General features: G+C 34.6%; 1 protein-coding gene and 1 pseudogene across 2 annotated transcripts; one reads left to right on the top strand and one right to left on the bottom strand.

The window, feature by feature from the left end:
• Positions 1–4,807: 4,807 nt before the first annotated feature.
• On the bottom strand, positions 4,808–6,668 carry LOC148915005 (uncharacterized; annotated as a pseudogene). Its single transcript, XR_016122845.1, has 2 exons — positions 6,202–6,668; positions 4,808–5,917 (listed from the first exon to the last, which is right to left on the bottom strand). The product of XR_016122845.1 is annotated as an uncharacterized LOC148915005 (transcript).
• A 5,742-nt stretch (positions 6,669–12,410) lies between these two features.
• On the top strand, positions 12,411–21,487 carry LOC148915004 (alpha-L-arabinofuranosidase 1-like). Its single transcript, XM_089042403.1, has 18 exons — positions 12,411–12,590; positions 12,919–13,123; positions 13,421–13,475; positions 14,169–14,380; positions 14,709–14,830; positions 14,933–15,086; positions 15,572–15,641; positions 16,152–16,297; positions 16,386–16,431; positions 16,516–16,568; positions 17,302–17,446; positions 18,002–18,120; positions 18,257–18,328; positions 18,408–18,496; positions 18,998–19,048; positions 19,166–19,376; positions 20,425–20,571; positions 21,130–21,487. The coding sequence occupies exons 2-18, from the start codon at positions 12,950–12,952 to the stop codon at positions 21,241–21,243; spliced, it is 1,980 nt and encodes a 659-aa protein (XP_088898529.1). The 5' UTR covers positions 12,411–12,590; positions 12,919–12,949; the 3' UTR covers positions 21,244–21,487.
• The last annotated feature ends 4,575 nt before the right edge of the window (positions 21,488–26,062 follow it).

The following is a 26,062-nucleotide window of genomic DNA, read 5'->3' as shown; positions in this document are numbered from 1 at the left end:
ATTCCTCCCCTTTTTGGAATTGATTTGATTAATTAGGGATTTGATTTATTAGGGTAAATCAAATCCCTAATTGTGGTAGGTATCAAATCAAATCCTAATTCAATTGGGTAACTCCTTATTTAATTGGAAATCATGGTAATTAACCAAATCAATTATTAACCCAATTAGGCAACGTTCAATTTAATTGGGTAATCCCCAATTAAATTGAGTAACTCCCAATCAGGTTAATTAATTGCCAATTAGGTCAGATAATCCCCAAATGGAATGAATTATTTGACCTAGGGTTTTGATTTAATTTGGTTACCACATCTATAACAAGAAATTCAACATAATCAATGAACAAGTTTTGTTCATACCAATTTTCAGAGAGTTGTAATGGTTGTGTTTCGCTGACCTTTGGATATGTTATAAAGAGGAGAATTTGGAGTAACTATCATTAAGAAACTATAGTGTTTTGAGCTTTCGAAATGAGTGTTCTTGATTGAAACCGAGGGAAGGAACTAGGATTGAAGACTATAAACAAGTTCCACTCTAAATGTTCCCAAGGTGGCTATAGAAGTCCGATCAATCTAAACTTTTGATATATTATAATAGACAGCATTTCAAACAACTTTGATGAAGGAACCAAACTCATTTGAGTACAGAAAATCACAGAAACATATTGAAACCGAGCATACTACTGTGAAATAAGAAAATGGTAAACTTATTGTGATAATACCAACTTTTTGGAGCCTGTACTAGTCGGATTGAAGTGAAATTCGAGCATGTTATAGAAATCACGTAAATGAACAACTTTTATGAAGGAAGTTTTCTCATTTGAGCTTTCCATATTTAAGTTCTCGGCTACTCCAAGGAAATGACGAATTTTGGATTTTGAAGAAGAACAAAAGAAGAATGAGGATGAAAATATTGTGAATGAGGAAGAGAGTGGTGATACAATGAATGATGAGGATAAGAATAATTCATGATCGAAGAGTCTTAGGTTAGGTGAGTCATCAATTTAGAAGAGAGTGATGATACAATGAATGGGGGGGAAGAGAATAAATTTATGCTTGAAGAATTTTAGGCTAGGTGAGTCATCAATATAGAATAGGTGACTCATCTTTCATAAATGGTGGATTTTGAAAGCTTGAGGCAGAGAGAAAGAGAGAGAGAGGAGGGGGGGGGGGGGAGGAAGGAAGAATGGAAAGATGGTGGTTTGATGCCCTTCACGTTTCAGATTTTTCCTTTTTTGCCTAAGGGTATTTTGGTAATTATCCACAAATAGAGGTATTTTGGTCATTTTTGTCCAACTTGAAATTAAACACACTTAATTTAATAATCTCAATCCGAAATCACTTGATAAAATACTCATAATCATTTTTCACCATAATATTAATTTTCACTTAAATATGAAAATCCACCTTGAATTTTTCAGGGTAATACATTTGGCATGTGTTATCCCCATGATATATAAGTTTTTGTCCTTGGAGTTGGCCATAGGGGTACCCACTTTTGTGGACAAGGGACAGGCTGACCCTGAGTGTTTGGGGCCGTAGGCAAAAATAAAAGGGAGCTTTAGTTTTAAAGCATAATATAGTTTACTAATTTAGTAGAATGAAATACAATTTAGTCTAATTAGCAAAAGGCCAAAAACCAAAATGTAACAAAAATACCATTACAAAATATGAAAATTACAACATATGCCATTTTCAGTATTTAGTTTTAAACCAAAAGCTGAAAAACGACATCAAACCAAAACTGAACCAAAACGACATCAACCGAAACCAAAATTGAATCACAACCCATTCGCGCGACATTTCAACTTCACCTCCAGAAACCTCTTCAACTTCACCTCCAGAAACCTCCAGACCACCAACGATCATCGAAGACCACCAACCCATTCGTGCGACCATCATCGAAGACCACCAACGATCGAAGCCGATTCTTCATTCTCTCTTTCAGCAGTTCCAACCTATTCCCCAAAATCTGAAGCGGCGACCGGCGGCGGCGACCGAGCGGCGACCAGCAACGACGATTTACGATTGAAGGGTTTAGCACTCTCTTGGGGAAAAAATCGTAAGAAAATGACCCCTAACACAAATTTGCCTCCGATTTTAGGGTTCTGAAATTTTACTTACTGTTCATTCTTCATTCTGCAATGTAGTTTAGGTTTTGGGTTTAGTTTTGGTTTGAAAACCTCTAAAAACTGAAAAATCACAAAAGAAAGAAAAAGTGCATCAAAACTGTTTTTTGCAAGAAAAGCAGAAACCGCATTGTAGTTTCTGCTAAATTATTTATACTTCTTTCCATTTCACGCCATGTTGTTATGTAGTTTCTGTTATGTTTTGTAGTTCTTATTTTGGCTATGCTGATCTTTCAATTTCATGTCAAGTTGATGCATATTTTCTGGGATATTCTGTTTTTTGCATTTTAGTGAAAGACAAACTGCATTGCATGAACCTAAGCGCATTGCGATTTACGTGCTTTTGAATGTTGCTCATTTCACGCCATGTTGTTATGTAGTTTCTGTTATGTTTTGTAGTTCTTGTTTTGGCTATGCTGATCTTTCAATTTCATGTCAAGTTGATGCATATTTTCTGGTATATTCTGTTTTTTGCATTGCAGTGAAAGACAAATCTGCATTGATGAACCTAGCGCATTGTTTTGTGCTTCTTGAATGTTTCTCATTTCAAACCATGTTGTTCTGTAATTTCTGTTATGTTTTGTAGTTCTTGTTTTGGCTATGCTGATCTTTCAATTTCATGTCAAGTTGATGCATATTTTTGGGTATTCTGTTTTTGCATTGCGATGAAAGACAAAGCGCATTGCGATGAACCAAAGCGCATTGCGATTTCGTGCTTCTTGAATGTTGCTCATTTCACGCCATGTTGTTCTGTAGTTTCTGTTATGTTTTGTAGTTCTTGTTTTGGCTATGCTGATCTTTCAATTTCATGTCAAGTTGATGCATATTTTCTGGTATATTCTGTTTTTTGCATTGCAGTGAAAGACAAATTCAGATGAACCTAACTGCATTGCGTTTCAGTGCTTCTTGAATGTTGCTCATTTCACGCCATGTTGTTATGTAGTTTCTGTTATGTTTAGTAGTTCTTGTTTTGGCTATGCTGATCTTTCAATTTCATGTCAAGTTGATGCATATTTTCTGGGATATTCTGATTTTTGCATTTTAGTGAAAGACAAATCGCATTGATGAACCAAAGCGCATTCTGTGCTTCTTGAATGTTGCTCATTTCACAATGTTGTTATGTAGTTTCTGTTATGTTTTGTAGTTCTTGTTTTGGCTATGCTGATCTTTCAATTTCATGTCAAGTTGATGCATATTTTCTGGTATATTCTGTTTTTTGCATTGCAGTGAAAGACAAACTGCATTGCAGTGAACTACAAAGCGCATTGCAGTTTCTGTGCTTCTTGAATGTTTCTCATTTCACGCCATGTTCTTCTGTATTGAACCACTACAATCCACTTAGATCGTTGGGATCTAGAAAAGAAGAATAGTGTATTGACATTGCTCAAAATTTTGTAAATGGAATGAAACTGTCTTAATTTCTCAAAGCATAAACACAAACAGAAATTGCAATGCAATTCTGATTATACGTATCGCTTAATTAAAGACCAAAACTATAATATGCAATGCACTGATTACCGTTTCTTTTTCTCTTTTTTTTCTTCTTCTTCTTTAAACAGGTTAATATTGTGGAAGGGTGGCTAGAATATATCAGACCACAAGCACAAGAGTTCTTAGAAACTAAAAAATATCAAAACTTGTGAAGCAAAAAGAAGGGCCCCCTACACCTGCACAGGTTGATTTGTCCCCAAATGAAGAACTCACTCTAAGTTGGATTCTGCAAAATCCATATCAATTTCCATTTGAGGATGACACAGAATGTGCTCAACAAAATTCATCTTCGTAAGAATTGTGTCTACTCAACCATTCATTACAATTTGAAATCATTCAAAACCAAAAGCTAATCTCGTATTCATTTGCAGGTTGGATTGCGGCATGTTTGTCATGTTCTACATGGATAAAATAGCACAAGGACAGCCCATTCCAAAAAGTGTGGACAAGAATTTCATGAATGAATATCGAGCACAATATGTCACAAAACTCCTACACCACAAACACTGTGTAATTAATCATCTCTAGTGATTTGCCTTTTGTTAACTCAAGACAATATGTATCTTAATTCTTGTGAATGTTTGTAAATATTTCTAGTTATGGTATATGACAACATATTTCCTATACATATAAACTGTAATATAATCTTAGAACAGGATGCAACAAAAGCGAAAGGGAAACAACAAAGCTGCACTGAATTTTCTGGTCAAATCTGCAACAAATTAAAAGCAGTGCAGTTTCTGTCTCGAACAATTATTCTGAAAATTATTCTGAAATTGAATTAATTATCGAACAAGAAAGCTGCAGTTCTGTCAAAATCTGCACTGCTGCTCAAAAGGTAAAGGCATAATCAAAGTACTAAAACTAATATCAAAACACATTTAACTCCATGAGCAGTTATAACATTCCCATAGACTAGCAAAAAGTATTCTGAAATTGAATTATGGGACAAGTTCTGTTCAAAATCTGCAATAAATAAACAGAAACTGCAGTGCAGTTTCTGCAACAAAATCTGCTCAAATCTGAAAACAAGCATTCAATGGCAGTCAAAAACGAATATCCACTCATGAAACAATTGTATAATTTTCATTAACTTCAAAAAAGAATCATAATATCCAATTAGAAGCTGTGTAGCCAATTAAAAGCAACTAAAACTGCAATGCGGGTTTTGCAAAAAGTGCAACGCAGAAACTGACTATACATTCACTAAACCATATCTAACGTAAGCAATCGTCAACTGAGAAGGAATGTTCATATCACAGCCTTGCAAGTCTTCCTATTATGCCCAGTAACACTACACCGACTGCATTTCAATGGCCTTTTAAATTCACCAAAAGCTTTGATCCTCTTTGTTGGTGGTCTTCCGGCTGGCCTCTTTGTAATTGGCGGAAACACAACTCCAGCTGGAAAACTGTTGCTGCCCAAGCCTTTCCCAATATCTGGAATAGGAAAAATAGGACTCTCATAGGCTTTTCGAAAGAAGTCAGTCCTATAGTAACACTCCATGTAATCATAAATTGAATCTTTCTTTGCTAGAATTTCAGCTACCGCATGCGTGCAAGGAAAACTGTCAATTTGCCAAAGAAGACAAGAACAAGTCCTTTGCTCAAGATCAACCATCACAGAATAATCAGCAAATACTTCAAAAACAGTGAAACTAGAACGACGAACTACCCAAGTCCTACCGGCCTCCGCATTTTCCCACAGTCTAGTTTCCATCTCCGGACACAAAATTGTTGTCCACTTCTCCGCTTCAATTCGTCGTTGAGAATTCAATACCATCAATTTTTGTCGAATCCCTTCTATCAAAGGTAGCACCGGCAAATCTCGAAACACACCAACCCAATTATTAAATGACTCCGCTAAACTATTTGCCATCTCCCCATACCGCATTCCTTTGAAATATGCGTTCGCATAGTGATCTCTAGACAAATCAGATATAAATGTCTTCACTTTCGAACTCCCAACAATCACCAACTCCTCCATTGCTACCGTAAACTCTTCCTCTGTAACAGTATATGCGCACCTACTAAATAAATTGATAACACGGTCTTGGAGCAATTTCCCATAACCTGACTTCGGGTACTTCGATATCAAATTCTGTTTGAGGTGATATGTGATAAGAATGAGGCCATCCAGGAAACACAAACCCCATTGCATTTAACAAACCTTGATTGCGATCCGAAAAAAAGGTCACCACTCTCCCCATCGGTAGCAAAATAGAAGCCAAATGTTGAAGAAACCAAGTCCAATTCTCCTCCGTCTCAGAATCAACAACTCCAAAAGCTAGAGGATAAAACCCTGCAAAACAAAACCAAAAGCACAAGTATAAGCAAAAAAGGGAAATTGCAGTGCAGTTTTTGAAAACAAATCTGCTCAAATTTGAAAGGAAACCAAAAGGCAAATCCATGATCCAAGTACTAAAACTAAGTTTAAAACACATTTAAGTTCATGAGCAGTTGCAACATTCCCACAGACATACAAAAATTACTAAGAAAATCGAATTATGAAACAAGAAACTGCAATGCGGTTTACGCTAAAAAATTGCAACAAATGGAATCTGCAATACATTACAGTAACCATACCTTGATTTCCATTCTTTCCGGAAGCACAGAGAAGCTGCCCCTTGTACTTGCTCTTCAAAAACGTAGCATCAACGAACAACAAGGGTATGCAATATTGAAATCCAGCAATGCAACCGCCAAACGACACAAAAAACCGTCTAAAGCGATTAATTCCAGCTTCACATTCAAGAGTGCAGAGAGAACCAGGGTTAGTTTCCTTTACGGCGTCCGCATACCACACTAACTCGTTGAAGGACTTCGACTCATCACCGTGAACGTTCAATTTAGCTAACTCTTTGCCAAACCATGCATGGTAGTATGAAATGTCTATACCATAATAATCTTTGAACTCGTGTATAATCTCAACTGGCTTCAGCTCTGGTTTTGCACGAATTCTGTCCACAATGAGGGAGGACACCACACGAGACTTCATCATCTTACTCTTTGATTCCCGTATCCGACCCACACATGTATGCACATTATTTAATGTCCGAATTACAAAACAGGTAGCTTCACAACGAGAAGCATAAACACGCCAGCTACAACCCTCCAATTTCTTATTCGAACAAATAGCAACCACCCGCTTCTTGTCATTGCCGGCATATAAAAAATTAAATCCTACTTCAAAGAGCGTACTTGCACAATTTCAAACGGAACTCCTCTGCACCACCGTCAAACTTCTGCCCTACATGATGTATGTACGTCTCCCACTCATTCGACAACAAAGGCTTAGCACTTGCTCTCTTCGACCTGCCCAAAAATTCATTTCTGTCTTCGACAAGTACTAGAACACGACGACTCGCCCTTTTCACATGTTATCAACTACTTATTTACACAAAAATCACCACTATATTCACTGCTCCCGCATAAATCCTTCACTAAAATATCAACACTCTTCTCATTTGATACAAACAAAAATGACCTCATCATGTCCAAATCGCTATCCGTTTCTAGAAAACAACTCGGATAACTGGGCAGCGAATACCGTAACGTAAAACAACCCAACTGCAAACCCTTAAACCTTAGACACAAAGTCTTCAAAATATCAACCATGGATGACTCTGATGAAACTGAAAACATAATGGTTTCCGACTTATATGTGCACTTGGCAATGACACACACCTCCATTAGCCTTGAAAATGCAAACAAAACAACAACAAAAACAGAAAACAATTTAAATCAGTAAATAATGTACATGAGCGAGTTGTAAAATTCAATAGACTTCCAAATATTAGTCGAAATCGAATTATGAAACAAGAAAGCGCAATGCAGTTTTACGCCAAAGTACTAAAACTAATATCAAAACACATTTAAGTAGGTCAGCAGTTGTAACATTCCAATATACTTGCAAAAATTATTCTGAAATTGAATTATCGAACAAGAAACTGCGCTGCGTTTAGTCTCGAACAAGCTGCTGCAGTTTCTGGTCAAAATCTACTTGCTGCTCAAAAGGTAAAGGCATAATCAAAGTACTAAAACTAATATCAAATCACATTTAAGTAGGTCAGCAGTTGTAACATTCCAATATACTTGCAAAAATTATTCTGAAATTGAATTATCAGAACAAGAAACTGCAGACAGATGTAGTTTATGACAGAAAATCAAAACAATTCGAATAGAAACCAAAAGGAAACCACGATAAAAGTACTAAAACTAAATTCCATAAACATACAAGTCGATATAAACGAAAACAGGTTCTAAAGTACTCATACCTCAAAACTTAGGACTGCCAAAAATCTCCACAACCAAACAGCAGCTTAAAATCAAATCTGATCACGAAACGAAGAATATAGGGTTTAGCATTGAACGCCACAAGATCGCGCCGCAAAATCGAGCCACAAAACTGAGCTCGAAATACCCAAACTAAGGAGAATAGAAATCACCCAAAGCGCAGTCATTGACATACCGTCGAGCAAGCGTAGCGAGAAAAAGAAGGCGAGAAAAACAAAGAACATAAAAGCAAAACCTACAGAAAATTGAGCTCAATGGCGGAACTCACGAAGCGAAGAAAACGAACGAAAAGAGAAGGAACTCGTCGTCTTTTAAAGCGTTGAGAGGCAAAGCGTCATTTAATTTGTAGGTTTACAGATGGGCAGGCTTTTTAAGAGAAAGGGTAGAATTGTCTTTTTATTTGTCATTTTTAAGTGGCCCAATGAATCAGGCCAGCCTTGGGCCTAATCTAAAATAGCTATTTTTTATTAAGTATTAAAACCCAAACTAAAATACCTAATATCTCACTTCCTAATTAGTAAACTTAATTATGTCTAATACCTAATTTTCCTAAAATAAAACAAGGCGCCTACACAAGACAATCCTACAACCAAAAAAAAAACCCCTAATTTTATTTGTTGGTTTTTTTCCCTAGCTAGAAAACACTATATAATCAAATTTGGCTTAATTGTGCAAGATATAGGGCTCTTTACAAAGTAAGGGTTCAAGGTTTAAGCGCAAGTAAATATATACACAGCCCCGAAGACATAGGCCTCTTTCCGAAGAAATTGTTGAGTTTTACAACACTAGAATTATACATATTATGTCATATTTATTGGCCTCTTTATAATCCACTACTGAGTTTTACAATCTAAATACAACTACTTGAACAAATTGGAAATAAGAGATTTCAAAGGCAATTTCTTTGAAGTCTTTCTGCCTAAAACCTGGTAATCGACACAGGTTGGTTTGCTTGATTCTGTACATTTATACTCCACGTATTTATCTGCATTTCAACTCATCTCAGTCATTAGAATAATCTAACAACTTAAAACATTACATGTCCAGCATAAACTTGGGGGGTGTATTCAATTGAGATTTTAAAAGACTATTTTTGGATAAATAAGTTCAATGGATTTTAAAAAACTATTTAGGAATGTAATGACTTATAAGATTTTTATAATTAGGATTTTTTACGTTTGGATTTTAAAAGATTTATATAGTAAGAATTTATAAGATTTGAAAGGACCACATAGATTTTTTACTTTTACGATGCTAACCAACCAACTTTTAGTCGGATGATGAGCAATGTCGGTCTAGTTCAATGATGCACGAATTCTCCAGGAACAAGCCTCTACAAATTCCCAAGCTTTCAAAATGGTGGTGGAATTTTTCCTTCCAAAAGGTTTATTATTATTTTAATTATTCTTTTAAGAGCTTTCCTATTAAGAGAGGTGGTATCATACTAAACTCACACACACTACACGGATGCAATGACTCAAATCGATGACCTTTCCTAGAGGGACCATTTGCTCCAAACCACTACACTAGTGGGTGTTTTGCAACCCCCGCTACAAATTAAGTTAGAGACAAATTGTAATTTCCATCATGCTATTAAGTGGTTAGGGATTGGCTTGACTTAAGTAATTGAATACATTTGGAGTTTTCAATTAGTTTGGATCACACTATATTGATTGACTTGATATACAAAAACAAGCTGCACGCTGAAGAGTATACAAATCAGATAATCACTTTTCTTTTTTCTTTCTTCTTATTTCAACAATTTCTAATTTTATATTGGAATTTTTTTTTGAGGATGCACTAAGTGGAACTGAATTTCTTTTTTTTTTTTTTTTTTTTTTTTGTTGTGTATTGGAGCAAATTCTGGCAAGACAATGGAGCCTACTCGAATTTTGGGCAAATGTTTCCTAATTTTCTTCCCACGCAAACTGTTAACCTGGACTAGACTTGAGAATTGAGATGGTAATTTGCCTTCCAACGCACACCAGACTCTATCTCGCCATTGTCTTGCAGTTGTTGACTCTGCTTGACTTGACTTGAGATGGTTGGTAACGGTGTCTTTCCGTGTTCACTCAACCGTTTAAATTTGCCCCCCATCCAAGGCAGGGCCACAAACTATAATTATCTTCTTGCAAATATAAACCTTGACTTAACTGAAACATATGTCTACCAACCCAATATTATTATTGTACGTATAGTATATATTTATTGATACTTATATAGTAAAGCATAAATCTTCCACCAATCACATATTAAAAATAAGACAAATTAATATTACGTGCGGTGTTATGATTACTCTTAAAAATTTCTCATATTATAATTTATATTGATGAGCACGAAATTCTTAAGTAGGAAGGAGTATATTTAGTGCTGAATCTGATTGCTAAAGTTTCGGAGCAAGGAAGTCAAAGCGTCCTTCATTTTGTATTCAGCTTCACATCTATTAGAGAGATGGTGCACAAGCTGGACCGTAAAGATGGTCTCCCTAACCATCAAGGTAAAACTACATGGATTATTTGTGACTTTTGCATAAGGTTGCAATCTATGAGATGCATAAAAGAAAAGAAACAAAGTTAACTGGCTTTCTGCAAAACTTCTGATCTAAGATACTAATCAAGTTCTTACAAACAAGACAAGTTACAAATCATTAACCAAAGAAAATTCCCACTACATAATTCCTTACAAAAAATACATATTTATTGATATATATAAAGATGCAAGTAGATAATAGTGAAACATTCAAAATACTAAATATTGTCCTTGATTAAAGAATTTATTGAGTATTGAAACTTTCAATAAATAAGGATAATATAGTAATTTTTTTTCATATTAAAAAAATTCAAGTGACCAAAAATTTACTTGAGACTTGAGATTAATGGACAAGAAGACTTGTGGAAATTTCAGGCTTATGGCCCAAGCTTAGGGTCTGTGGCTAACTTTTGTGAATAGAACTTTAATGGTCCGGTGGGCCCTACGTTAATGCATTCACACTGTTGGTCTAGTAAGTGTACTTTGAATTGAATTTCATTCACACTGCATGAATGAGATCGATATATATATATTTATGGCTTTTGCTTGGTTGATTAAAATAACACTGTATCTGGAATTAATACATCAATTGGAGAAGTCCGAGTCAATTGTTCTTACAAGTAATTAAAAATAATACAAAATCATATTTATTCCTAATGAGCACTCCAAATTAACTCATAATCTTCTGTAGATATTTGTGCAAGACAAAGTAACAAATCATTACTATGATTAAAAATATAGTAAATTTGGCTTACACCCTTCAAATTCAATTTGCAGTACCTAAAACCCTTCACTTTTTGTTCCTATAAATAATACCCAATTTGTATAAGTAAAAATTCATGACTAGGATCCAACTCAGCAAGTTACCTAATTAAGCATAAAATATGATTTATTGTACTTTTTAGATTCTAAAAATACCCCAAACTAAGCCATTATTGCATTTTGTATATTAATGTAGGAATTAATATGGAAACAGTTTTAATTGGATTGCATATAATGACAGATGTTGAATTTGGAAAGATCTCCAAATGGTTGTAATGGATGTAGGAATTAATTTTGAAACATTTTTAAAAAAATTTAACAATAAATTCAAATTTAGGTAATCAGTTTGTTTAATAAAATGTTTATGTTATTTTCTTTTTATGAATTATACATGACTAATAATCCACTTTATAATTGTTTATGAATAAAACTGTACATACTAATTATGTTGAAAAAATAATGTACCTATTACTTGTTTGTTTTATGAAAACATAATTTACCTAGTATGAGAAGTGTACATAATTATCTATTCCAAATAATGTACCTATACACATTTACGGTATATTGTAAAATAATTTACTGTGGGTAAATAATGTACCTATATTTTATATAAATTATTGTGTACCTATTTTTAATTATGAAAAATATACGCATAATTACAAAGTAACTGACTTTGTTTTTTTTTAGGTAAATAATATACCTATATTTTATATGTATATATTTATATTATATTTTCATAGGTACATTATTGGATATGTAATTTACAGATTTTTTGTTTGTTTGTAATTTTAGGGCGAGTGTGAGAAGGAATGACAACTAAAAGAAATGGGGTGATTGATATGCTATTAATAGGAGTATATTAATTACAATTATGGCGATTAATGAAATGCTTGAAATAAATTATAAATAAAATATGAAGTTTGGTGTGATGATGTAAAAGCATAGAAATCTACGACTTTATATCCTACTAATCATTTAAATTTGAAATTGGGTTTCATAGATTTATAGAGTGATGGGTATATATGTCAGGAAATAGAAAATGTAGAGATCTATATTGATGACAAACCCTTAAAAATAAAATAAAAAAAGTTCAAGTTTGACAGCAAAACTATGGGATGGGAGAAAATAAAAAGAGAAAATTAATTGGCTTTTAGTAGTAAATGATATGATTTAAAATACTCTACAGAAAAGAACATTCATGGCAAACAATTGTTTCAAGTTCTTACAAATCAGGGCGAAAGCCCCGGACAAGAGAAGAGAGAGACGACTCAAGACCCAAGACTTAAGACTCAAGACTCAAGAGTTTCTGAACTGAAATTTATACTAAATGGATGAGAACTTAATAATGCACTCTTATCTGAGCATTGCTGAAATCACCATCTTTCTGGGTATTCTCTTCTTCTTTGTGGAATTGGGTTTTTTCTCTTTATCTTTTTATATCAATTTTAAATTTAATAGAGACCTTGCTTCACTAGAATCTCCTTGAGTTGATCAACTTTGTAGTTATTTAATTGGTCTTAATTATTTGTGGGTCTTTCATAATATTACCACACATCTATCAGTTTGATTGAACCAAAAAGTGTTTATGGGATTTCTATATTTTGGCGATTACTCATTAACTTAGAGACCATTTTGCATTTTTTGTGTTACCTTGTTCTTTTTCTGTTTAATTGATCAGAATGTAACTGAGTATCTCCTTTGTCTATGCTTTTTTAGCTGTGGAAGTATTGGGTGTGGTAACTGAGCAATGGGCTCCTGCAAGTCCCCTCATGTTGTTCTTCTGCTATATGTTTTGGTTTGCTCTGTGTATCAATCTTTTGCTATTGGAGTTGATACGAACCAGACAGCAAAGCTGCTGGTGGATGCTTCTGAAGCATCGGGACGGCCAATATCTGAAACACTGTTTGGAATTTTCTTTGAGGTTAGTGTGTTGGCTTGGAATAGTGAATTTTTGTTCAGTTCCAACTGCTTTTTGTTACTTCTATAATCTATAACTTGTTAGCTATTACTGTAGTTCTTACAATTTTTAAAATCTCTTTTCATTTGTTTTCTTATTTTATTTTATTTTATGTGCGGATATATCCTGATTTATGTGGCAATTATAAACCTTCTGTCGCTTAAACATGCCTGTCTCTTTATATTACTAACATTGTGGTTTCATTTAAGATGCTATTAATTTTAAGGTATATGCATTCTCTCAAATGCTTGTTCACTGCAGGAGTTTAACAATGCTGGTGCTGGCGGGCTATGGGCTGAGCTTGTGAACAACAGAGGTACTTCCCTTACTCTCTGAATTCCAGCTAATACAAAAAGTGAAAATAACATATAGGAAAATATTCTATTGCCAGATAGTTTCGCATCATAAGATGCTTATTATGTTGCTAGGTTGTGAAGCTAGAACATTTCAGAATAATTCGTGCTTGAAGTAACTGTTTGAATGCCTTTCTGTTGTCATTACATTTTCTGAGTTTCTTTTCAAATCTGATATTTTGGAAGTGGAGGGTTATGGCGTCTTCCTGAAACATTTTACTGTTGGATTAACTCTTCATTGTGATGTTTAGGATTATCCTATGAATGTTTTTTTTATGCAAAGTTGTTGTATTTGAGTTAATGTGCCACCTGCTTGTGCAAGTGTGGTTGAGTACAAAATAGAGAAAGATTCTACTGTTTTGTGACATACTGATTTCCATCTTTATCTACCCTCTCTGCATTTAATATGCACGACCAGATCCCTCTTTTTTTTTCTTTTTTTCCCCTTTGATTTCTTTTCTGTCTTGTCAGTTTTAAGTTCAACAACAGGTTGAATGACATCAGATTATCAGCACATGGTTAAAAAGTTCTCTTCGGAATCATATGAAATGTGGAATTCACTGTATTGCTAAATATAAAATGTTATAGTTAGGTTTTGGCTCGTAATTTTGACTGAATGTTTAGAGCTGAGGCTTCTTAATAACGTTTTCCCACAGGTTTTGAAGCTGGGGGCCCAAACGTTCCTTCCAACATTGATCCTTGGTCAATAATTGGGAATGAGTCATCTTTGATAGTGTCAACGGACCGTTCTTCATGCTTTGACCGCAACAAAGTTGCACTCCGAATGGAGGTGCTATGTGATAGCCAAGGTGCCAATAGCTGCCCTGATGATGGTGTAGGAATTTATAACCCTGGGTTCTGGGGCATGGTATGAACCCTTAAACTATCATCTAATTGGTTCATTCTAAATGCTTATGTTCCAAATTCACAGTTTGCAACATAAGTATTTGTCTGACAAGGGAACATTGCTCTCTCTCTCTCTCTCTATATATATATATATATGTGTGTGTGTGTGTGTGTGTGTGTGTGTGTGTGCGTGCGTGTGCGTGTGCGTGTGCGTGTGTGTGTGCGTGCATACGCACACAGCACGAGAACAAGAACAACAAAACTGCACACACACACACACACGTGTAAATATTTAATACATTTTTCTTTCTGGCTCTTTGCTACTGGTTTCTTACCTGTGTTTTGTCCAGAATATTGAAAAAGGGAAGACCTACAGTGTTGTTCTTTATGTCCGCTCATCTGGATCAATCAATGTGTCTGTATCATTGACGGGCTCAGATGGGTTGCAGAAACTTGCTGCTGCGAACATTATGTGAGCATCCTCTGTTCTGCTGATGTTTTGTAATCAGCAGTTCCTTACTGACTGTTTTATCTCCATTTAAGAGTCTGACAGTACATTTCATTGCCTTTGCAGAGCTTCTGGTGCAGAAGTTTCAAACTGGACAAAATTCGAAGTTATGTTGGATGCCCAAGGAACAAATCCTAATTCAAGACTGCAATTGACAACAACCAGAAAAGGGTTTGTATGGTTTGATCAAGTGTCAGTCATGCCCCTGGATACATATAAGGTACCTTTTTTCCTGTTTTGTGTAGGCATGTAACTTAGAGAGAATTATACATAATATGTCATTTTTATTGACTTCAGTGGGGTATTTTCAGTTGGTATGATCAATAGTCTAGTTGCTATGACTTGATCTTGGAGCTGTTGTTTTCCTACCGGATTTATTAGGCTGGGATGATGTTTTAATGATACTTTGTCTCCTTTTTCTATATCATTTATGATTAGTGAAATTGTGTTTCTTATGATGAAAAAAAGAACGAAACAGAGTATTCAGGAATACTTTAAAAAGAAGTTGAAAAATTGCAGGAATACAAGTTTGAACTTTGCAGGTTAAATTTCGGTCATGTTGGAAGTTGATCTAATTTATTAAATTTTATGCCCTTGGCTTGCCAGCTTTCAACGTGTAACTTGTAAGGAGCTGTGTGATATGCTTTGCTACATGCATACCTTATGTGTCTTTTTACTCTTTATGAAACTATTATTTTGGATCAGGGACATGGATTTCGGAAGGACCTTGTTCAAATGTTGGAAGATTTAAAACCTCAATTTATGAGATTTCCAGGTAAATTTGGATTTACTTGTCTTAATACGAGACAGTTACTAAACTTGAGCTTTTCATACATAACTCTCGGCTAAAATTAGTAAATTATGGTATTTACTAATTTTCTCAAGCTTCCGAGCGAAAAGCAGGCTTCACAGAAACTTTGTAAGGAAAATGGTTGAAATCTTAATGGGAAAAAAAAAATCCTGTTTCTTTACAAAGGTGCAGATCTTTATTAAAGAAGCTTAAATAAAAGTAACCTTGTCCTTCTTTGGCTGCTATCAGTTTTACCTGCAGATATGAACTACATCCACTGTTTTCTCTGAAATTCTTTTCATTTTTATCTTTTGGACATTATATACTATTGAATTTTTTTAGTGGGTAACCTTGCTGGCTTGATCGCCTGACCACTTGACAAAAATAACTTGGGACTCTTTGTGATAACAGATGATACATGTTCTAATATGGTCAATACAGTGGAGCTATTATATTAAAAAAAAATTGTATTTTTTTTCTATTGTGTTGCATTAGGCGGCTGTTTCGTTGAAGGTGGATGGCTACGAAATGCATTTCGTTGGAAAGAAACAATTGGACCCTGGGAAGAGAGACCTGGACACTTTGGTGATGTTTGGACGTACTGGACTGACGACGGACTTGGTTATTTTGAGTTGCTCCAAGTAGGTATCTTTTTTAGTTCTGTAATTCAAGAGACGTTTAAAATCCTGCTTCTGTCGGTACCAGTTTTTGAAAATTTTATTTATGCAGCTAGCAGAGGACCTTGGTACATTGCCAATATGGGTATTTAATAACGGTACTTCACATTTTCTTAGCGCTTCCTTTATCTTTCCAATGATCACGTTCACCTTTGCCAATACTGACTGTATGAATTTCATAGGAATCAGTCACAATGATGAAGTTGATACTTCCAGTGTCTTACCATTTGTACAGGTATGTCTGCAGTGCTGACCATATCTCATTAGCTAATCAGTAACTGATACCAAATGGATGTGGCAAACCATTAATTAATTTCTAATCGGAATTATATCTTTGCAACTAAAGCAAATATCTGTAAGTGAAATATATGTAAGTGACATTTAGGCTTTTCAAAATAAGCTTCATCTTTATAAATCTGTGGCTCTATGTGCTTTGGTGTATGAAACATCTTTGCAAATATGGTTTTAGGAGATCAAATTTAGATTTTGCCTTCTTTTTCTGGTCAAGTGGTTTCATTGTCTCCAAGCCTAGCTTCATTTGAGTTCCCACAAAAGGATGTTCATACAAGTGGGGTTGCTGTGGTGAGGGTAGGGCAGGCTTGCAGCTGACATAAGGTGTTGTCACTCATTGAAAAACACTAAAACATAGCGACAAAATGCAGTAAAAGCATTTACATTATGTGAAGTATGTATTAATGTGGTGTATTGGCTGCTACTAGGAAAACTATGCATTGAACTCTCAATGTGATATGAGAACTTGTATCGACTCATTAACATTATAAGTATGAATGCTATATGTCTATATAATGCAATTTGAACATAAATGAGAAGAACTGTGGATAAGATGAAGTTTTGATGCCCTATGTAAGATAAATTTTGCTACTTAACTCTAAATTGTGTTAGTAAACCTGTTATGTGTTAGTAAATCTCAAACTTATGGTTTAACTTTCACGTTTTCTTGTTTACAGGAAGCTCTTGATGGTCTTGAGTTTGCTAGAGGCAATCCTAATTCTACCTGGGGTTCTCTCCGTGCTGCAATGGGACACCCAGAACCCTTTGACTTGAGATATGTTGGTATTGGGAATGAGGATTGCGGAAGAAAGAACTACCTAGGTTTGTATATTTTCTAGTTCATGCTTTTTGTTTGCTCTTTAGTTGGTTAGCTGGAACAGATTGAGTTTTACACATATGGGACGTTGGATGACTTTCTGCATGCAAAGTCATGCATAACTTAATCTGTTTGTATGAATGTCCTTACAATTTAGTGCAGTTTTCACTCTTTTGTCCTTAAAACAATTGCAACTTTGCAATATGCTTGGGGAAATAACTCTGATTAAGATCTGAATTTTTTTACACAATAACTTCAGTTCTTCTGCCACAATCCTCTATCTGAAAAGGCAAACTTGCAATTCCTTATTTTTTGTGAATCAAATGATGACCTGTGTCTACTTCATTGTCTTTTATTCCTTGAATTTTTGTACTTGACCTACAACGGTTTCGCATCATTGAAATGCCTAACACATGTTAAAGTTGCACATCCAACGCATAAGCAATTGGCAGAGGATGCAGGGACCTTGAATTTTAGATTTTGTGATTCAATGTAATATATGCAATAAAGGATTTTATATTCTCAACGACGCTTAAGCTTTTCCTCTTTTTCTTGACCAGGAAATTACCTTAAGTTCTATAGTGCTATAAAACGTGCCTATCCAGACATCAAAATAATTTCAAACTGTGACGGATCTTCTCAAAAGTTGGATCATCCAGCTGATTTGTATGATTTTCATGTAAATTTCATAACACCACCACTTGTATTACACTTGCTAATGAATTTTTTCTTTACCAGTCAATGAGTCGGATCATTGATTTGGCAACATGGAATGACATTAGCAATAGTAATCTTACCTTCTGATCTTTATTTAGGTCTATAGAGATGCCGAAACCATGTTTTCTATGGCTCATCAGTTTGATCATACATCACGTAGTGGTCCCAAGGTAGGGTAATGTGCCTTCTTATGATTTAATCTGCTCTGAATGGCTTCTATTAATTTTCTTAACGTTCAATATGATTCAGGCTTTTGTGAGTGAGTATGCCGTCACAACAGGAAGTCTTATAGCAGCACTAGGTGAAGCTGGATTTCTTATTGGGCTGGAGAAAAACAGGTTTGTTGTAGCATTTCAAGAATTTGTTTCCTGTAATATTTTCCAGAATGCTTACAATGTTTTCTTTACAGAAATTATTTTTCTTCAAAGTTCTAGCAGGAAAAATATGCATAGGTTGCTATCTTATATAGATATGTCTACACATAATTAAAGATCTAACTTCTTTATTATATATTTGCGAATACAGTATTTCTCCGTGCAAAAGAAATGCATAGCATTTCCTGCACTCTTGTTTGCCACAAATCCATGTTGTGTGTTGCCATATTTCCTTTTGTGACCAGCTGCACATCTGTTTTCTATGGAGTTGAAGGCTTCTTATATTCCCAACCTATAGACATAGTATTAAACTGAAATAAAAAATGATAAATGGTAATAGATCACAGATGTACTTGGGGATTCTAAGGTAGTAATCTTTACACCTATTTTTTACCAAAAGATTTATATACTTGTAAAGACGGGCAGCTACTGAGTACTTTCATTGTTTATTCTTATCAAATGCAGTGATGTTGTTGAGATGGCAAGTTATGCACCACTCTTTTCCAATGACAAGAGGTATACTTTTCTCATCTCATTTTTTTTTCTCCAATGCAATTTTTATTTATTAACTTTTCATGAGGGGATCATTGTTGTGTAGTTATTACTAAAACTGAAAACTTCTCTGTCATCAAGGGCGAACTTCGCTGCAATCGTCTTTAACTCCTCACATCTCTATGGGACTCCTAGCTACTGGATGCAATGTCTTTTTAACAAATCAAGTGGAGCAACTATTTTCAATGCAACACTCCAAACAAATTCGTCTACTAATCAAGTGGAGCAACTTCTTGCATCTGCAATTTCTTGGAAAAATTCAGAAAATGAGAATAGTTACCTAAGAATCAAGGTTTGTGCTAGTACATTATCTCAGTCAGTTTTATGCTTCGTGATGCTTAATTGAGATTGTTTTCATCTGACCTCTTTTTGTTCTGTGTAAATTGTAGTTTTTCGATGCCCTTGTAGTGTTTCTTGCCATCTAATACATATTTGGAATGCCTAGTATGGAAAGAAGATCATATTTCACATTGCTCTAGAACTATTACGACTTTGTTGCTTCAAATGGAAAATATTAGAGACAACTCAATCAATGCATGAATCTGAAATACTATAGCAATAAGTTTTATATGAATTGTCAGTTAAATATAAGGCGTGTATTTATAAATATTGTCCATTCTTTTTGTAACATGTGTTTGCTTGTACTGCGTTCTTTCTGTGTGTCTGGTGTCATCTTTCTTTGTTCAGTATGATGAATCTGTCTGCTTTTCTTTTTCTGTATTGCTCCGTATCTACCTGCTGTTACAAAGTAAAATTACATTTTAATGTCAAGGCTGTGAATCTTAAACCTTTACTGTTTTTTTCTGCACAGAAGTCTTTCTACTTTAAAATCCAGTATGATGTGCATATTATATTTTAATGTTTTTTTAAAATAATATAACTATCTTGAACATCCTTCTCCCAAAAATAAATGAACAAACAATTTTGATGCTGAGGGCACATCTGGTATCCATCAATCCAACTTTTACAGGAACTAGGGTTTGTGTTAACTTCTCTCTCCCATTCTTAATCAATGATTTTCTGTTTGCTTAGAATACCTTTATTTCAATACGGTTATTGCTCCATGCTAATACATGACATTTTAGGATAAGTTCTGTAGCAGTATTATGCTTCTACCCCTTAGTAGATGGCAGTGGAAGTTGCCGAAGTCCATACTCAAACTAATTTAAGAAAATCATCTTTAAGGCAGTCATCGATTGTTCACTATTTTTATGTTTAGGTTTCGTTTTTAACTATGACTTCATTCCAAATTCATGCAGCTTCGTTCAACAGTTTCTACCAATATGGTGCATGTCATATTCTGTGACATCTTATTTCTTTGTGATTATTTCTTTCTGTAGATTGTGAACTTCGGAACAGACATAGTGAATCTCAAGATTGTTGTGGACGGGTTGGAGGTGAATTCCCTTAATCTGTCTGAGTCGACCAAAACCGTGCTCACGTCAAACAACCCAATGGATGAGAATTCCTTAAATGAGCCAAAGAAGGTATCTGAGTCAGCTTGTATCCTTTAACATTTTCATATTGTTGAAGACATGACCCTACATTGCTTTTTGTATATACTTGGAGATGCTCTGTGTCTATACTAGTTTATCTTGACTTATTCAATTATGAACTGTTGAAATATAAAAGAATAGTGGACCTATATCACATATTTTAAATTTTTAGAATAATGGTGACTTAAAAGCATCTAAGCATACCCTAATCTGTCAACTTATGTAAAATTCATGTATTGACCTCTAGTTGTGGAAAGAGGCTCAAAAGTGAGGATGAGTATGAGGATATGAGGCTCAAAATTGCTTACCATTTTTCTATTTGAAAGTATGGTGGGGTGTTTTTCTCTAGAGTATAAAGTAATAATAGACTTATACGTGAAAAGTCCTAACAAATAAATAAAATAAAATAAAGTAATTGGCCCATATCCTCCTAAAAGATTAAATTTGTGGGAACAATGATGAACCAATATTGATAGCGTTGAATATAACAATGCTTCGAACCATGTTTTCTGTCCATATCTTTTTACTTTGGTTTTAAATTAAATGCAGGTGATACTGAACCAGAGTCTACTTGAGAAGGCTGGTGAGGATGGTGAGGCTGTGGAGGTTGCAATCTCGCCGTATTCTTTCACTTCGATTGATTTCTTAATAGAATCAAGCTAGAGTTGATTCTGTCTCTGTATCTTCTATTTAAAAGTTTGAAATTGAATAAGGGCTCATTTTAAATTGGTTTTAAATGTTGCTTTTGGTAAGGAAACACTAGTCTTAATGGGGTTCCTTGCGAAAGGGCACAAATAATAGACTTTTGGGATTTTAGTCTTTGGATTTTGATTCTTTATGCCTATTGTATTACTAACTAAAGGGGTATCCTCTATTTTTGAGTTTTATTAAACTTAAACATATACAAGCACCTTGCGACAGGCTTGTAACTCAAGGAACTTTTAGAAGCATTTACCTCTTCATCCGAGATCATAGGTTCGATTACCCCCTCCTATATTACTCTTATAAAAGAAAGGCTTATTTACTGTTTAATTATTCCAGCAAAATAAAAGAGTTAAATAATTATGCTAGAGGTGGGCTCCACTTTGGCCACCTCACCCATTCAGATTAGGGGTAAACCCTTGCCACATCATCAAAACTAATGGAGTGATAGGAGATGATTGTAGGGGACTATTTACGTATAGAAGGAGATGATTGTAACGGAGTGGTAAACCCTTGGTACTATTTACGTATACAATTGTAAAATGTAGCAAATTAAACTCGAATGATTTGTAAATATCATTATGAATAGTATATTATATTAATTAACCAGACCAGAAATCTTTGAATTGCCATAAAACTCACGACTATAACATGAAGATTTCGGGACTACTTATGCAGCAATGTGGAAAACTAGTCTCGCATGATCTACAAAATACCATTCTGAGCTATACTCACTAACATTTTTTTAAACCAGTTTCATATTTTATCAGCTACCTCTGCAGTTGAATTGATTTCCTATAGTCATGGACCAATAACTAAACTCATGCATTACCAAAAATTTCCTTTAAAATCAGTAAAAATTATTTTTCGAATGCTAGTTCAACAATGATTGACTTTACAAAATCTTTATGCAAACTTGCAACTTGCACAAAGTCTCATATCGAAATTTTGTGCAAACTTCCACTTCCACCTCTCTATAAAAAGGGGTACAGGTCCCCAAAATGAGGTAACGACTTTTCACATTTACTGTTACTCTGCTAAAATTACCACATATCGTTGACTTAAGCATTGGAGAGCCTTAGGCAGACACCACACTGGTGCCCGAAGCTTGACGACTGTTCCTTCCTTATTTCCTTATGCAAGATCCACCACTCCTTCACCTAAGTTGACCCTCCGAAAAAGAGCATCAACAGTTTGGCGCCGTCGTACCTCTCTACCAGCTCTGCTGGCTCCATCTCTCATCCGACCCTGTCGTCTCTTCTGCCTCTCCCACTCCACTATGCCGAGTGAAGCTAGCCTTAATACCCAACATCATACCCCTTATGGAGAGTCCTCCCGAAGGAAACCTTCGGCTGAAATGGAGCGCCTTCGTGCCAATGTCGCAAAGATAACGAAGAGCTATGATGTGGGTTTAAAATGCCATATTCCAAAATCCCAAATAGCAAACTACGCAAAACTTCCTGCAACAAATCTCATGTCTGTGGATGTAGAGAAACTTGCTAGTTTATGCAGTATGTTGTCCAGATTGTTCCATCAATATCATTATCAATCTATACAATTCCCATATGTGGATGGAGAAAAATACAGAAGGCTACTTATATTGATGCAATTTTTGATCCAACTGTCGTTTTGAAATCTCTCATACAAACTGATCAGCTATGGCTTACTCAGTTTGCACAGTAGATCCCAAAACTTGATCAAAGTCTTTTGCAATATGATCAAGCAGTAACACTTTATGCCCTTGATCATACTTAAACAAATAAGATATGCAAACTGTTTGAAAATTCATATTATTGTGACTATTTATTAAAATAGAAAACTTATATGCAGATTTTATCGAAGACATGGATTAGATTAAGAAACAAAAGCCTAGAGCTCTGATACCACATTAATTTGTACTAGACTTTCATAACTCAGCACTAACCTTGATCAGACATATTGGTTGTAGAGGATCTTCTTCTCTATGCAACACTGCAATGCTATTTCTCTATGATGGGGGGAGAATTGTTTTAGCGTGTGTTGTTGCTAGAGAAGGGACCCTATATATATGCATCATTCGAAAGCCTTGCCCATCAAGGAGCAATCAAGTGTTCCAGTTGCATTAGAATTAGTTGTTTCAATCCACGTAGAATTAGGAATTCTATCATCTCTTGTATTTCAATTAGGATAGCTTTTATACAGAGATAATCCGATAAGCCTGAGTATACTTCCTGAACATGCAAACCTCTCGAGTCCTGACATGATTAGAAGACCATAATTCATGGTTAAGACAATGAATTGTCGTACAAGTATATCTAGCCTTGTTTGGCATGTGGTATCCTCATGATATATAAGTTTTTGTCCTTGGTTTTAGGCTTAGGGGTACCCACTTTTGTGGACAAGGGACAGGCTGACCTTGAGTTTTTGGGGCCATAGGAAAAAATAAAACAAGGCGCCTACACAAAACAATCCTACAACCAAAAAAATAAAATAAAAACCTTAATTTTATTGGTCGGTTCTTTTTCCTCAGCTAGAAAACACTATATAATCAAATTTGGCTTAATTGTGCAAGATATAGGGCTCTTTACAATGTAACAGTTTAGGGTTTAGGCGCAAGTAAATATATACAAAGGCCCCAAGAAGACATAGGCCTCTTTTCGAAGAAATTGTTGAGTTTTACAACCCTAGAATTATACATATTATGTCATATTTATTGGCCTCTTTAACTACTGAGTTTTGCAATCTAAATACAACTACTTCAACTGATTGGAAATAATCAAGTTCAAAGGCAATTTCTTCAGAGCCTTTTTGCCTAAAACCTGGTAATCGACCTGGGTTGGTTTGCTTCAGATTCTGAATCTCTACATTTATACTCCACGTATTTATCTACATTTCAGAATAATCTAACAACTTAAAACAAAAAATATCTAGCATAAAATTAGGGGGTGTATTCAATTGAGATTTTAAAGGACTATTTATGGATAAATAAGTCCAGTCGATTTTAAAAGACTATTTAGGAATGTAATGACTTATAAGATTTTTTTTTGAAGATTTTTATAATTAGGATTTTTTACGTTTGTATTTTAAAAGATTTATATCATAAAAATTTATAAGATTTGAAAGGACCACATGAATTTTTTACTTTTACGATGCTAACCAACCAACTTTTAGTCAGATGATGAGCAATGTCGGTCTAGTTCAATGATGCACGAATTCTCCAGGAACAGCCTCTACAAATAATTTGGAATTTTTCCTTCCAAAAGGTTTATTATTATTATAATTATTTTTTTAGGACCTTTCCTATTAAGAGGGGCAATAGCACACTAAACTCACACACACTACACAAATGCTATGACTCAAATGGAGGATCTATCCCAGAGGGAGCATTTGCTCCAAACCACTACACTAGTGGGTGTTTTGCAACCCCTGCTACAAATTAAGTTAGACACTAATTGTAATTCCCATGATGCAATTAAGTGGTTAGGCATTGACTTGACTTAAGTAATTGAATAAATTTGGAGTTTTCAATTAGTTTGGATCATACTATATTGATTGACTTGATAAACAAAAACAAGTTGCACATTGAAGAGTATACAAATCAGATAATCACTTTTTCTTTTTTCTTTCTTCTTATTTCAATAATTTCTAATTTTATATTGGGGAAATTTTTTGAGGGTGCACTAAGTGGAACTGAATTATTTATTTATTTATTTATTTTGGTGCATTGGAGCAAATTTTGGCGAGACAATAGTACCTACTCAAAATTTGGCCAAATATTTCTTAATTTTCTTCCCACACAACTGTTAACCTAGACTAGACTTGAGAATTGAGATGGTGATTTGCCTTCCTACACACACCAAACTCTTTCTCACTATTGTCTTGCAGTTGTTGACTCGACTTGACTTGACTTGAGATGGTTGGTAATGGTGCCTTTCAATGTCCACTCAATTTTTTAAATTTGTCTCCCATCCAAGGCGGGGCACAAGCTATAATTATCTTCTTGCAAATATGGACCTTGACTTAATTGAAACATATGTCTACCAACCCAATATTATTATTGTACGTATATATTTATTGATACTTATATAGTAAAGCATAAATCTTCCACCAATCACATATTAAAAATAAGATAAATTAATATTACATGTGGTGTTACGATTACTCTTAAAAATTTCTCATATTATAATTTATAGTGATGATCTTGCAATTCTTAAGTAGGAAGGAGTATATTTAGTGCTGAATCTGATCGCTAAAGTTTCGGAGCAAGGAAGTCAAAGTGTCCTTCATTTTGTATTCACTTCACATCTATTAGAGAGATGATGCACAAGCTGGTCTGTAAAGATGGTCTCCCTAACCATCAAGGTAAAACCACATGGATTATTTGTGACTTTTGCATAAGGTTGCAATCTATGAGATGCATAAAAGAAAAGAAACAAAGTTAATTGACTCTCGACATAAATGTTTGGAGATGTCCCAAATCAAGTTCTTACAAACAAAACAAGTTACAAATCATTTACCAAAGAAAATTCCCACTATATAATTCCTTACAAAAAAATACATATTTACCGATGTATAAAGGCACAGGTAGATAATAGTGAAACATTCAAAATACTAAAAATTGTCCTTGATTAAAGAATTTATTAAGTATTAAAACTTTCAATAAATAAGGATAATATAGTAAATTAATTTTTTTCATATTAAAAAAAATTAAAATTCAAAATCAAAATAAAAACCTGGTTCTTAATTCATGCAGGACACAACTTCTCTTTTTAAAATTTTAAAAGAAAAAAAAAAACTAATT

Source organism: Prunus mume, linkage group LG8 (genome assembly GCF_029339155.1).
Source record: "Prunus mume cultivar Tortuosa linkage group LG8, ASM2933915v1, whole genome shotgun sequence".
NCBI lineage: Eukaryota > Viridiplantae > Streptophyta > Magnoliopsida > Rosales > Rosaceae > Prunus > Prunus mume.
Note: the sequence above shows the minus strand (reverse complement) of the source record. Positions and strands in the feature narration are given on the sequence as shown.